General features: G+C 48.3%; 1 protein-coding gene across 1 annotated transcript in view; it reads right to left on the reverse strand.

Annotated features, from left to right (window-relative positions):
- vav3a (vav guanine nucleotide exchange factor 3a) overlaps positions 1 to 15,335 on the reverse strand; it is a 53,597-nt gene that overhangs the window by 25,694 nt on the left and 12,568 nt on the right. The window contains exons 3-8 of the mRNA XM_084702870.1: positions 2,735 to 2,793; positions 2,521 to 2,586; positions 1,443 to 1,551; positions 1,031 to 1,132; positions 355 to 423; positions 76 to 179 (exon numbers count right to left, since the gene is read on the reverse strand). Of these exons, the coding sequence (XP_084558996.1) occupies positions 76 to 179; positions 355 to 423; positions 1,031 to 1,132; positions 1,443 to 1,551; positions 2,521 to 2,586; positions 2,735 to 2,793 (509 nt within the window). The remainder of the gene's footprint in view (positions 1 to 75; positions 180 to 354; positions 424 to 1,030; positions 1,133 to 1,442; positions 1,552 to 2,520; positions 2,587 to 2,734; positions 2,794 to 15,335) is intronic.

The following is a 15,335-nucleotide window of genomic DNA, read 5'->3' on the forward strand; positions in this document are numbered from 1 at the left end:
GAGAGAGAGCACAGTGAGAGGCAGAGAGAGAGTGTGAGTGTGGGTCTGTGTGTCACACAGAGAGCGGCCGTTCACCTCTCTTTGTAATTGATGAATATCTGATAAAGATTCTGAGCGTGTTTCTGATGAACAGACTCCTGAACTTCGACCATCAAACTCTGGTGAATTGTCACCAGGTCCTGGAACACAGCAAGAACACACACTGACCGTCTGGCTAACAAGTGTCTTCATCATCATGATCATCATCATCGTCACCTCCCTCATCATCACTATCATCCCCATGTCACCATATTATCATCAGGATCACTTGAAGGTGACAGCGCTAGAGTAGGGAACCTGGTGTCTGAGACTTACAGGAATGTTGATGAACACCTTCTCCACCTCGCCTGGAGATAAGAATGTTTTAAGTGGGGTCAGAAAATGCTGTCAGAGAGAGAGAGAGAAGAGAGAGAGAGAGAGAGAGAGAGAGAGAGAGAGGGAAAAAGAGGGGATGCGAGGAGAGAGAGGGAGAGAGAGAGAGAGAGAGAGAGAGAAGAGAGAGAGAGAGAGAGAGAGAGAGAGAGAGAGGGAAAAAGAGGGGATGCGAGGAGAGAGAGGGAGATATTAAACAGTGTTAGTTCCTCCATAGACAACCCCTCATCAAAACACCACATAACACACCGTCTTGCACTTTGGAGGTTCATGCCGTTTAAATTTGCAATTTGGTTGAACTACGTGCTCTTGTGTTTTGTTCCCATTGGCACTTATTTGCTGATCACAATGTATGCTCATGTTTTGGCTACCCGCAATCTCATTGTTTATGATCATTGACCTTTGCCCATTTTGGTAAAGCTCTCTCTTGGAAGTCGCTTTGGATAAAAGCGTCTGCTAAGTGAATACATGTAAATATGTAACGTAAATAAATCACTGTAGAAGTCATATGTCACGACATCAGACTGAACCGAGAAGGAAACAACATCTCGGCCCCTCTGAGGGGCCAGCTGGCTCAGGTCCAGCTCTCTGTACAGGGAGAGGAAGGTGTGGCTCTGACCTTCTCTATGGACTCCAGGGTTTCAGAGTACTTCTCTTCAGTCTGACGGATCTCAGCCAGACAGCAGCTCCTGATGTCTGTCTCCACGTGCTTCTGGAGCAACTACACACACACACACACACACACAGAGTTGAACAGTGGGCACGATGGCCAGATGTGCAAAACAGGAATACACACACAGGCACAGACAGAGGGAGAGAGTGAGGGAGAGCGAGAGAGAGAGAGAGATAGAGAGAGAGAGAGAGAGAGAGAGAGAGAGAGAGAGAGAGAGAGAGAGAGAGAGGGAGAGAGAGACAGAGAGAGAGAGAAAGAGAGAGAGAGGGAGAGAGAGAGGGAGAGAGAGAGAGAGAGAGAGAGAGAAAGAGAGAGAGAGAGAAGCAGCAGGTGAGGGCACAGAGAGAGAGAGACTCACAGGGGGGGGCCCGGGCTCGGCCTTCATCAGGTCTTCGTAGATCTCTCCGCCATCCTCGTCGTCGTACACACAGTCGTACAGGTCCTCCTCGTCCTCCACCCCCTTCTCACTGTCACACGCACACAGAGGTCGACTCAGCATCACCGGGCACACACTCACGTGTACACACAGGCACACACACACACATCTAAATAGGCATACACACAGAGATCCACACGCACACACAGCTGCACAGACGCACGCACGTCCACGCAGGTGCACCCGCTCGCATAGCATAACACGCAAACACACGCACACACACACACACACAGCTACAAACAATAAAACGACACACAGTATATATATTTGAATAGCTTGACAGAGCTGTTCTGTCCAAACCCATTCATAACAAACAGTAGCAGTACTGAGGAGGACAAGCTAATACAACACTGTAAATAGCTTTAGACTGGACCAGCAATCAGAACCAGCCTCGAGCTCCTGTTAGGATCAATGGGGAGGAATCTTTCTGCTTCTGGGTGTCTCAAAAACACACACAAACACTCTCTCTCACACACACAGACAGAAACACACAAACAAGACACACACGGACGCACACACAAACAAACACACACACACACACAGTGGAGAGTGTGAGGACAGCCACAGGCCGTCTCTGACAGGCCACGTCTCAGCCAATTAGCTTAGCAGATGTAGTAAGTAGCCCTGGAGGAGGAGGAGGAGGAGGAAGAGGAGGAGGAATCTGGCAGCCCTCACTGGGACTGTTTACCCCGGGGTAAATGTGTGTTTGGGAGCGTGTGTGTCTGCTTAAGTGTGTATGTGGCTGTGTGTGTGTGGGGCTGTGTACCTGAGTATGTGTGCGTTAGTGTGTGTGTGAGCGTGTGTGTGTGTAGGTGAGTGTGTGTCTCAGCCTGACTGTTCAAGGTCAAACCACAAGACACATAGTGGTCACTATTTTTGTTTCAGTGTCAGATTGAGAACTAAGGTTGGGCTGCTTGTGGTGGCTAGGTTGGTCAGGGGTCAGGAAGGGTGTGTGTGTGTGTGTGTGTGTGTGTGTGTGTGTGTCTGAGTGTGTACACACTCTATCAGATCCTCCAGGTGGTTGTAGATGTCTTCATCTTCAACACTCTCCTCTGTGGGAAAGGCCCTAAAATACGCACACACACACACACAGGCATTCATTTCAGTGAAAATGACAACACTGTGAGTTCATAACTTAATAGATGCAGAGCACGGCTGGGAAAATGTCAACATTTTATGTCTCTAAGTAATGAGGTAAACATATGAATGCAAACCTTAATCCAGTTTGTTGTGCAATTGCAGTGTGAGACAGTTTGGACAGAGTGTCCATAACCTGCAAGAAGAAGGATCAAAACATTAAACTTCATTTAAAATAAGGGGAAACAATTTGCTTTGTTTTGATCTAAATAACACTTTCCATAAAAGTATATTTCCATTAAGGAGAGACCATGCAATAAATATGAGCACAAGTGTACTTCTATCATTACACCACTAGAGCGCAGCACCATCTAAGGCTACATTTCTTCACCAGTTCCATGGAAACAGACGGTGTTCGAGTACATTAATCTTCCGTTTAAAGTCATGTGTTTCTCAGATCACAACTGTAAGGATGGTTTTCCAGACATTTGACATAAGTAGAAGGTGAAATGATCCCTTAACCTAGTCGAGCTGCTGCAGTATGTTAGCTGCTGCTGCAGTTTGTTAGCTGTGCTGGGCAGGAGGGACTGACATGTAAATGACATGCAGTTTCACACTGAGCAGCTCTGTCACAACATCGTCCTTGACCCCGTGAGTGACCTGTCAGTCAGATAGGGGGAGCCACGCGCTAAACGAATGAAAACACGCTGACGGGCATGTTGTTTTAGTCATGGGTTTGTTCCTAACGTTTCAGAGGCATCCGAAACAGTGATGAGCCCTTGGCGTGTAGGCTGAGAAGTGATCGGAATTCCCCTCTCTCTGGATTGTCAATTGGACAATAAAGTTTGAGGACAGACGCAGACACACTCTCTTTCTATCACACGCACGCACTCTCTCTTTCTATCGCACACACACTCTCTCTTTCTATCGCACACACACATTCTCTCTCACACACACACACACACATACACAGACACACTCTCTCTCACACAAACACTGTCTCTCACACACACACTCTCTTTCTAACACACACACACACTCTCTCTCTCACACACACACACTCTCTCTCACACACACACACACTCTCTCTCTCACACACACACACACACACTCTCTCTCACACACACACACACACACTCTCTCTCTCACACACACACGCACACACAGGCCCCGAGCCTTTCACAGATCAATAGTGATCACACCAGCTCATCCAGCCATCACCCGCAAAGCACTCTAGAAACAAATTACATTTCACACACACACACATAAACACACACACAGACACACACACACACATACACACACACTGGGAGCCGGAGGGACCCATAAGGTCAAAGTCAGTCATGTAATCATCCCACAGACCATACAGTGTCAACCTGGTGTCTGATCCACAGATCTGTAGACCCACCACCATCTGCATGCTCCCACCTGGGGGGAGAACGTCTACAGTGCTGGAAAATGGTTTGATGAAGTGCACTGTGGGAGGTGTAGTTCATTTTGGCTTTGACACATGCGGTGGCCATAGTGCTGTCTGACCCCAGAGGCCTAAGTGCTGTGCGAGTGATGCCAGACTTCTTCACGCGAGAGAGGGATAGAGAGACACAGAGAGAGAGAGAGAGAGAGAGAGAGAGAGAGAGAGAGGAGAGCCCAGGAGGCAGAGTTCTCAGAAGGGACAGAAAGAGAGAGTACAGGGAGAGAGAGGAAGACAGGGAGAAGGAGAGGGACTCCTGAAGGAGAGAGATAGAGAGAGAGAGAGAGAGAGAGAGCGACGGACGATCAGAAGAGAGAGAGACGAAAGCACGCATGTGGGTTGCACATGCCTCCGTCATAAAACCGTGTGCTCGCACGCGCGAGTGTGTATGTGCTCATCGTGAGACTCCTGCCCTAGTGTTCCTGTGAAAGCAGAGCCCCGTTGTCCTGTCGGGCAGGGAGGAGAGGAGAGCTGGGCTAGCCTGGAGCACACCCAGTAGGGGCTGTTGGAGGGGGGCTCTCCCTGTCTGAGTCCCCCTCGCTGTGAACGTGTGTTCTGTGAGGAGGCCGTCCGCTCCTACAACTGGCCCTGCGCTCAGACAGCGAGACGGGGCGGGGGAAGTGACCCGCAGGACGTGATGTCAGAGGTCAGCGATGGACCTCTGCCAGGACTTCCTGGTATCAGATGGGTGGGAAGGGCGGAGGGGGGGGGGGGGCGTGTGAGCTGAAGTCCCTCGAAGTCCGTTTTTGCGGAGCTGTGTCTGTGAGCAGGTCTGTAGATGGGAAGGGTCCAGTCTAATGGGGGTAATGGTGCGGCCCACAGGGAGCACGCGAGTCACAAAGAGCCGGAACGTTCCGACGGAACTCCCCAGTTCTAAACACACTTTCCGCACACAGAGTGGAGGATGGATCATTACCACAGTACCTGCAGTGACGCTTGCCATAGACCGAGGTCAGAGAGAGTTCAGGATGTTTCTACCATGAGGGAAAGGACAGTTAGACCCTAAAGCTGTTCACACACACACACACACACACACACTAACCTACTCACACATGTACTCACACATATGCACACAGACACTGACAAAATAGCACACATTCTCACACACACACATATACTTACACACACATACAGCATTTGGATCATGTCAGTGCAGGTGTGTGACAGGACAGTCCGGAACAGTGGAGAAAGTGCTCTCTTTGAAGAGGGCTCAGCCAATAATCTGATTCAATTTCACTAAATTCAATTGAGTCCAGACAGATTAAAAGCAGGATGAGTGATGTCCACAGAGATAACAGGCTTGAGATTAAGTGTGATTAAGCGATTGCTTGTACGACTGGTCTTTTAAAGAATGTGTGTGTGTGTGGGTGAGGAGGGGGGGCATATGTATGTGTCATCCAAAGGCTAGAATTTATTTTTGGATACAAGTAAACGAGAAAGTGCGTCATTTTAGCCGACACACTTCTTGAACATTCGAGCATGATTCATTACATTTAGTCATTTAGCAGACGCTCTTATCCAGAGCGACTTACAGTAAGTACAGGGACATTCCTCCGAGGCAAGCAGGGTGAAGTGCCTTGCCCAAGGACACAACGTCATTTGGCACAGCCGGGAATCAAACCAACAATCTTCTGATTAATAGCCCGACTCCCTAACCACTCAGCCATCTGACCCCGCGTAGCCTGGAATGATTCCCTTCATTCTAAATTCTTCTTAAAAACGCCTGGTGGGCGTTTTCTCAAGAGGGCTTCGACGCTACAGTGGGTTAAACGTGAAATCATTTGTTTGTTTCTTGTTTGATATTCCAGAGTGGACGCTTCCCCAGAGCTCTTCAGCACCGGTGAAAGGGTTCACGTGTGCACTTGGACGTGAGAGTCAAGTGCAAAAACCACCCATTCATTTTTTACAAGCCCTTTTCTTCTCACTTTATTGCGTAGCTGCCGTGTATCACTTAGGTCCATTGTGTTGGGAGTGAAAAGTTCCGTTGAAGAGGGACTTTTCGTCTTTCCAGTGCACGCCATTTCAAATTCGACAGCACCGAAGGTTAGAAGGCTAACTCTTGAATTCTAGCAATGTACCTTCATATCACTAGGGACTGTATGGTACAGGGCTTCTAAAGCTTAAAGCAATTAACCCCAAACCCTTCTTTGCCAATGTGTGTGTGTGTGTGTACTGGGTGAGTAAATGTGTGCACATGCTTGCCTGGAAGTAAGATAGTCCATATCCCATCAACACCCCACTGAAAACATCAGCAGTTAGAACTAATGAAGAAGAACCAGACTGATGTTGGCCAATCAGCATCGCAGCCCATTAGCATGGGTAGCACTTCATTAGGGATGGTGATGTTTGGGAACGTTCAGATTCAGAAGGTCATGCACAGAGTTTGGAACGCCGGCACGATTCACAGGCTATTTCTCTCTCTCTCTCTCTCTCTCTCTCTCTCTCTCTCTCTCTCTCTCTCTCTCTCTCTCTCTCTCTCTCTCTCTCTCTCTCTCTCTCTCTCTCTCTCTCTCTCTCTCTCTCTCTCTCTCTCTCTCTCTCTCTCTCTCTCTCTCTCTCTCTCTCTCTCTCTCTCTCTCTCTCTCTCTCTCTCTCTCTCTCTCCTCTCTACCTGTTCTTCTTCTCTTTCTCTTCCCTCGAACCCCGTAAAATAGCCCTCTAAAGATCTCCTTCATCTCTCCTTCTCTCATTCATCTCCCCCTTCTCTGTTTCCCCCCCTCCTCCTCCCCACTCGGCAGGGCTGTGCTGTGATAAGATAATAACTCCGTTCTGTCTCACGCCTAAAGGTCAAACCCAAGGGCATCTCCACCGCCAAGGAATATCACTCCATTTCACTACACACCCACACTGCATCCTACAGGGGGGTTAGGACACACACACACTCAGATACACTACTGCCTGCACACCGAATACAACACGGGCACACACTCTCACACAAGATAAGAGTACTCACACAATACCTGTGTCTGGGTCACACACACCCTCTCACCAGAAACACATACACACGCACGCACGCACACTCAGGCCAGAAACACACATCTACTCTCATTGCCACGAGCTACGCCGGGACAGTGCACACGCACACGTATCGTTGCAACAGCCGAGTTCTTATTCAGCATGACAGCCAAGACGACACCCTCATGCAACATTCTCTATTTTTATCTCAAAATCAGTCTTCTGAGGATATCTCCACCTCACATGGCGGGTTTTAAACCACACACACACACACACACACACACACACACACAAGTACTGTTTGTAGACAGAATATCACCCAGTGGCTTCTCTCCAGCTTGCTGAAGTGTGTTCGTGGGACTCCGGTCACAAAGGACACTCGGGGGGGCAAACGCTGCCTCAGAAACACATTGTCTAACGACAGCCTGAGTATCACATCACAACACGAGAAACAGGCTCTTTATTCAGCCCCTCGCTATACTGGGACCAGCAGGACAATAGTGTGTCCATGAATGCTATTACAGAGGCAGAAGTGAACACACGACTCCACACCCTGTGCCACACAGGGTCAGGGACGGCCTGTGTGGACAGGTTGGGGACATTCCCGGGAAGTCAGGACGATATCGGGGATATCCATGAAAGTAGTCGACCACAGACGATGCACGTTTGCTGTTTCTGTTCTATGTGTGGGCTGTTTCGGGTGTATGTATGGGTTACAGCATTTGGTAGGTATATCATTTGATTAAACATAAAATGGTCTGATTGGTTATGGAGCTTATTCTGAATGGTCGATAGATAATAGGCTTTATATATACACTACAATACCTTGATGCATAATTGATATGATAGCGCTGCAGTGGGAGGAGCCAGGACGTTATTGGTTCCCTCATCTGGCAAATCCTTCACTCCACGTTACCATGGTGAGCTATTATAGCTATTGTTCATGGCATGATTGGCAACCGTGACAAGATTCCCCCTGCCGTGATCCAGCGTTCTGATCTGGCTGCTGGAGTTGGTTGCCGGGAGATATCGCAATGCAACCGAGGACAGTTCCACATTGTGCTCCCCTGATGTATAAACGACTGTGTTTCTCATTGGGGTTTGTCGTAGTCGTGCCAAAGGCACAGCCTTACTGGCTCCACACACCAGTCGACCATCACTGTCCACCCACTACAGGACCACTGAGAAAGCGTTTTAACCCCCCTGACACACGGATGGACCTATCTTCCCACTTCCTGTACCGTCCCGCTGAAACCCTAAACCACATCTTACACTCTGAGGATGAAATCGAGCCAACGGAACTGCTACCTTCTCAGAGGAGTCTTTCGCTCGGAAATATGGTCTCGCTCTTTTCTAAAGGACCAAGGGGCCTCTGGGTGACCGCAAATATAAAGTTATTGTTCTTCTGTTTCAAAGCCCTCCGAAATCTGCTTCTTTCAGAGTCACTTGAAAGTGCTGCTGCTGGACTTGAGAGGCAGACAGGCAGACTGGTGCGGAGACTGCGCAGGGCTGTTCGGGCCTACCACATTGTAAAGGTGTCCTGGAGGGTCGGTAAAAATCCATACGTTCATTCCTGGAGCATCCATTTCTCCTTGGCCCTTTGATCCTGGTAGTGTTGGGTATGGCTCACTACACTTCCATTTCGGCCCGGCCGATCTCAAGAGAGCTTCGCGGCCATTGTGAGGAAATCAGATGACAGCTAAGTGGCTAAGTGGGTTAAGTGGATCCCAGTGTGTTGGACCGGGCTACAAGGTGACATCACTGTAGTGAAATTCAAAGCCAGGTTGAAGTCTGGGAACAGTTTTGACTACTAAAACAGTCTTTCCAGGATAAGTGCGACATCAATTTACAGGAATGGCATAGTTCATGGTAAAACATGTGACTCCTCCTGAGTCAAACATGTGACCCGGTATTTGTTTTGTTTAGTCATCCCTAAGTTGGCTTATTTTAGTTACAACCCAAAGTCTTTTTGATGCCCTGACACATCAAGTTCCTGTTTATAGAATCAATGGCCCACAAGCCCTTGTGTTTCTGGATTTTTGGCCACCTGATGAATAATACCTCTGACATGTTCATCAGGACGGAAAACTGACGTGTTTGATGCACTCTACCTGCCGTCAATGAACACTTAACACTTGAGGATACAATCGAGGCTTTCAACAGACAGCTAGCTCGCGACAGTAGCAGAAGCTAGCTTCTGGTGGGCTACAGTACCAAATGCTAGCTCGCTAGAGTAGCATAAGCTAGCTAGCTACTGTACCAGGAGCGCCAGCAGCAGGGAGCCACCTCCTGGAAATGAGTTTCTGCAGGTTGGGATGTCTGAACTATGTGAACATACTCTTAAATGACAAACGAAACTTCCCATGTCAAGACTAGGGCTTATTGTAGGTGAGTTAGCATCAACTAGCTAAAAGAATTACCGTAAAACCATTCAGTGCCATGGGTGCACAACACACTCCTCGGCTCCAGATTGTTCTGTGATTATATTTCTCCATCTCCCTGTACTGTGCCAATATGATAGAAACAGTGGGCTTGTTACAGTAAATCAATGCTGCACAAAATATTGGAAATATCTTTAGAAGCTTGCCTTCTTTTTTGCCTTCTAGTTTGTTTTAAGGAGAAACACCTGAACTCTGAACTGTAGTTTCAAACACAGACACATGCTTCACAGTGTTTGGGGTACCCTGTCTTGAAGTTAAGGTTTTGTGAGTGTGTTTACAGACAGAATTATGACTATTTTAACAAAGATTCACTCAAGAATCACAGTAGGTAGAGTCAAATAGTTACATGGGAGTTTATGTGCCTTCATGTTTAGTCTTACAAATATATTTTTCAGATGAGATCACTATGGTTAAGTTCCCAAAGAGTAGTTCCCAAAGCCTACATGGAGAAACTACAGTTTAGCGACACAAATGTCATCAAAGATCTTGTGAAATTACTTTGAGGAAGGACAAATTGTGAAAGCACTAAACCAATTCTGCAAAACTGTTTGTGATGCATTATCACCATGACCAGATTTGGAAACCAAACTGCACAAATCCTTACATCAGCTTTACATTTCAAGACAGCTTCTAAGAGCTCTGTTCCGGTTTAAAATCCACTTAGTTTTGCTGAGCTTACTTCATCATTCTAAGAATGCAGCAGAAAAAAATGCTGTATTCAAAAGAAGCACATTGGTCTACCCATGGGACAACTACTGACCAATAAAATTCATCTGTAATTTCTCTTCCACACACAGGGATTCCTTGAAATATTGAGTAAGGAAAAGCAGTGTGATCAAGTTAAATACGTCTGGTTTATGAGTAGGCTGATACCATGTTAAAATACTATATTTACATAGCTCTGGTGTCACGGGTCGTTTATCTGTTTATATGTTGGTAAGGGGACAGTTGGTAAACATTGAGATGTTTCTTCACGGTAGACGGTAGTTCTTCAGAAATAACCTTCCTAAGACTCCTGCGTGGGACACTTACAACTAACGCACTCGTTGCTAAACCTTTAATGTGGAACTAGTCCCTGTGAGAGTGTGATCGCTGGAGATGAGCTTTTAGCATCCCACACACCTTGACTGACAGAAGGGCCACCCACTCGAGCGGATCAAAATCAAGACAGGGAAGGCCCGCCTCCAGCACAAATCCATCTGGTTAAAGGATTCACGGAGAATGTTCCGCATGCTGCGTGGTAAAGACGCAGACGCGTGAGGGGATTTCAGGTTTCTCTGGAAGCCTTAACTTGAAAGCAAGCTCTGCAACTTGATCGAAACATCCCAGATCAATTCCATTTGTTTCTGGTGTTTTTCAGAGACTATTTCAAGACGAGCGCTTCCGGGCCCTCATTAAAGATTTACTGGAAAGTTTTAAAGATGTTCGGAAGGGTTGAACTTGTTGAAAATGAAATCCCTTATCTCTCGTGTAAAATGAAGCCCGTGGTTGCCCAGGGGAGGGCAAAATGGAGTTGAATTTGTGGGGAAATACTGTATGAAGCAGTGAAGCAGAGACAGCGAGCAAGAGCGAAACAGATAGAGTGAGAAAAAGAGAGAGAGAGAGCTAAAGAGAGAGAGAGAAAGAGAGAAAAACCGTCAGGCAAACACGAACCACAGATTAATAGATGAACATTGCTGCGTATTCAAACCCCATCCCAACTGACAAGATACCTTAAAAAAGAAATGTTCATGTGCAGAAAAAAATCTCTCTCAATGTTCAAAGGTCAATAAAGCCTAAAGCGTTGCCGGTGCAGGTTGTCATGGGTAAGTGGGTCAGAGCAGGAGGCTAAGTTCTGCAGAGAATTGCAGGTGGTGTGTGATCCTCACCACAGTGTGGCTGCTTCACAGGCTTTCACATCTCCTGAAGTTGGCTGTCTCTCAGGCTGCTGTGTCAAAAACCCGGCCATGACCAGCCCAGCCACACAACCTCCATCACTGCAGAGCTACAGCTCACTAACCCACACCAGCGCGTGCGGTGTCGCCAACGCCCTAGAGATAGGCACAAGGGCAAAAGGCAAAAGGACCAGATAGCTCCAATTCTTATCTCCGAGTGGTTCCCGGGGAACACAAATGTGCATGAGCAGAAATGACAAAACGTTTTGCGTTTGGACAATAGGAAACCCTAGAAACCACCACTTCAATCCCTCTCGTGAAGTTCAGTTTGCATGCGATAGTGTGGTGTGCAGAAGAACAATGTTTAAGTTCCAAGGGAGGAAGTCTTGCGAGCAAATAAGGACCGCAACTCTCTCTTTCTCCACCATATGTTGCACACACAGCCCCCAGGGCCCCAGCCCCTCCACAGGAAACATCAGTAAGCTCCAGATAGGCCCCTTAGTTGGACACCCAGCAGCCTGGGTCACGAGGGGGCACGGAAGAGGAAGTTCCAACAGTTTCTTCCACTGTTTACTTCCTGCATTCAAACACTGCCCTGCTGCCCTGCCCCCCCCCCCCCTCTGTCTCTCTCTCTCTCACACACACATATATATGGTAACACACACCTCTTGCCCCTCCCCACCCCCACCCCCACACACACACACACACACAATTTGAAACAGTCCACAAAAGCTCCCACTAACCCTCTCACAATCAATCACATACACAGTTTCACGTAACAAGACAAGCACACGGAAACACATTCTCCCGAAGTACACAACATCTTTCGACACTTTCAAACACATGGGCAGGACACACACACACACACACACACAGCTGCAGAAGACTAGGGTCCTAACATAACGAGATGGAAACACAGAGGAGAGGGGGGGACATTAGTCATACTGACAGCAGCACGATGGGAAACATGAGCACCTGTGTGCTGTATACACACACACACTCACACACACTTTCTCACACACACACTCTCGCTCTCTCACACTCTCTCTCGTCCACACTCTCTCATCCACACACTCTCTCTCATCCACACACTATCTCTCTCTCTCACTCTCTCACTCTCTCACTCTCTCGCTATCTCACTCTCTCACTCTCTCACTCCCTCACTCTCTCACTCTCTCACTCTCTCACTCTCTCACTCTCTCACTCTCTCACTCTCTCACTCTCTCACTCTCTCTTTCTCTCTCACACACACACTCACTCACTCACAGAACCTGATGCACAAATGTCTGGCAAGGGCAAACATGTCCACACGTTGAAGTTGTTCTCAATAAGTCAGTCCACATTTTAGAGAGTACATTCAGTCAGGCATTGTCTCTACCACATGAAGATATATATATATATATATATATACCAAACACACACACACAATCAGTGAGTGACAACGTTCCAGTCGGTCAGTCTGTCTCTGACTTCAGAGTGGCCCATTTCCTGTTCCGGTTTCCTGTTCCCTGCTGTGGGATGAGAGGAGTGTCTCTCTGGAGACTAGTCCTTGGCCTGGAAGTTTAACCCCTCTCTGACTCCCTCACAGACACATACACACCACACACACACCACAAGCAGCCATCCCCCCTCCCCAACACACACAGACAGAAACACACACCCAGCACACACCACCTTTTTCCAGGGTCCATTAAACGAGGATTAACACCCCTGTCCTGTACTTTAGATGAGTGTTGTGGCCTTGTCGACCCTGCTGATCTACACTCCCCCCCCCCTCCCACTCCCCCCCCCCCCCCCCAATCCCCATCCCGGTTCTACTGGCCGTTACGGTTACGGTCAAGCCTCAACCGAGAACATAACGGTATAGCCTCAAAGGCCAAACAGCGGATTGGCTCATAGGAGATTGGCTCACAGCGGATTGGGTCACAGGAGATTGGCTCACAGTGGATGGGCTCACAGCGGATTGGCTCACGGGAGATCAAGGAGCCCCTGCCGTTCATCAAGGTTTCACTCTGACGATGTGAAACCCAAAAGCACCCACAGAACACTGCAGCTGACAGACAAGAGAGACACACAGACCTTCTGTTTAGCATTCTGTGTGTGTGGTATATGAGTCTGTGTGATGTATGATGTATGTGGGGTGTATGTGTGGTGTACATGTGTGTGTGGTGTGTGTGTGTGTGTGTATTCATGCTTGAAGAGGCCCAGCTGATAACTGAAGAGCAGTCACCAGATGTCACAGACCGTGACAGTCTCATCCGGAGTGTTCCACTGCACCGCAGATACGCTGCTTCCCATTGGATGACAAGCTGCCGCTTGGCTGTACCGACTACGTTTGTCATTTGCATCCATGTTGGCATATCTGGAACATCTTCACTCATGGTTCAGCTGGCTGTGTGTGAGAAGTCCAACACTGCACATACAGCACACAAGGAACACACTCAAAGCCCCCCCCCCACACACACACACACACACGAACACACACAAAAGAAACACACTCAATACACACATACACGCACAAGAAACACGGGTGTGGGGGCATCCAGACTGGGACTTGGTTCCTGGTGTGTGGAGATGCTGCAGTGTCAGCTCTGTTAGCCTAGCCTAGCGGCATGGCTCCGTATGCCCCCCCAGTATCCATTACCAGAGAGCCGTCACCTGACACCCCAGCACACCACCCTCCTGGAGGGGACCGGCTCAAGGACACCGGCCCTCAGCCCAGAGAAAGAGAGAGAGGGGGGAAGAAAGGCAGAGTGGGGAGACAGGAAGAGAGAGAGAGAGAGAGAGAGAGAGAGAGAGAGAGAGAGAAAGAGAGAGAGATAGAGAGAGACAGAGAGAGAGAGAGAGAGAGAGAGAGAGAGAGAGAGAGAGAGAGAGAGAGAGGGGACAGAGGAAAGAGAGAAAGGAAGAGAGAGAGAGAGCGGGTATTGATTTGAATCTTCCTCCACAGGGACTGTGATAAATTCAACTGTAAAAATCCATCGGAAGGACCATATGTACCCCCGCCCCCTCCCCTCAGTCGCCCCCCGTGGCTAGTGGTATGACCCACATGGGCCGGGGAGGCCTGGGGCTGACGCTCTCTTTGTTGGGCCGGTCCACTCTAACCCCATCAAAGGGAGAGAGCAACCCCTTGTAAAGCTGAGTCAGCAAGCTGCTCATTAGCTTCATTAGCATCCTGTCGAGCTCTTAATGGTGTTCTCTCTCTCAAATGGTTGGCCCTCTCTAAAAATGCTGGAGGGGATAGGGGGAAAGGGGGTGAGGGAAGGGCTACCAAAAATGCGAAGACAGCTACTAGACATGCTGTTTATGTTCCAAAAACTGAGACAGAGACAACCATGCTGCCAACAAACGAAGGTTTAATGGCAGTGAGGTAGCTCAGACTACGAAACATCTAGCCAGTCTTCTGCTAGAAGCAGTCAGCTAGAAGCTCTAATGGACAGATGGCTTTCCTCTGCCAGTGCTTGCTCATCTCTCTACCCCCAGACTCAGCACTGTGGCATCACTCTGCTACAGACAGAAACCCAAAATATCAGCCATCCGAAAATGTTGGCTGACTGGCTAGCTGGCTGAATGACTGGCGGGCTGGCTGGCTGACTGGCTGGCTGACTGGCTGACTGGGTGATTCATTAACATTATTACTGTAGCTGAAAGGAAGATGAGTCGATCAGTCAGGTGCATTTGTCTGCTGTCTGATAACATCAAGACGTTACTCCTAGGATCTGTAGAAAGCTTCCCTGTGTGTGTATGTGTGTGTGTGTGTGTGTGTGTGTGTGTGTGTGTGTGTATGAGCAAGTGCTATATCCCAGATTGTGCAGTGACAGATGTGCCAAACAGATGTTTTTACACTGAAGTGAAAGAAGGCCAGACTGTCTTACTCTCTGTGTGTGTGTGTGTGTGTGTGTGTGTGTGTGTGTGTGTGTGTGTGTGTGTGTCTGTGTGTCCACCTTCCCTCTGATAGGCCAAGGTAAAGTAAACAGGCTCCTATGAACACACACAG

This window comes from Hypomesus nipponensis, chromosome 8 (assembly GCF_054491055.1).
Source record: "Hypomesus nipponensis isolate SF chromosome 8, ASM5449105v1, whole genome shotgun sequence".
In the NCBI taxonomy this organism is placed as follows: Eukaryota; Metazoa; Chordata; class Actinopteri; order Osmeriformes; family Osmeridae; genus Hypomesus; species Hypomesus nipponensis.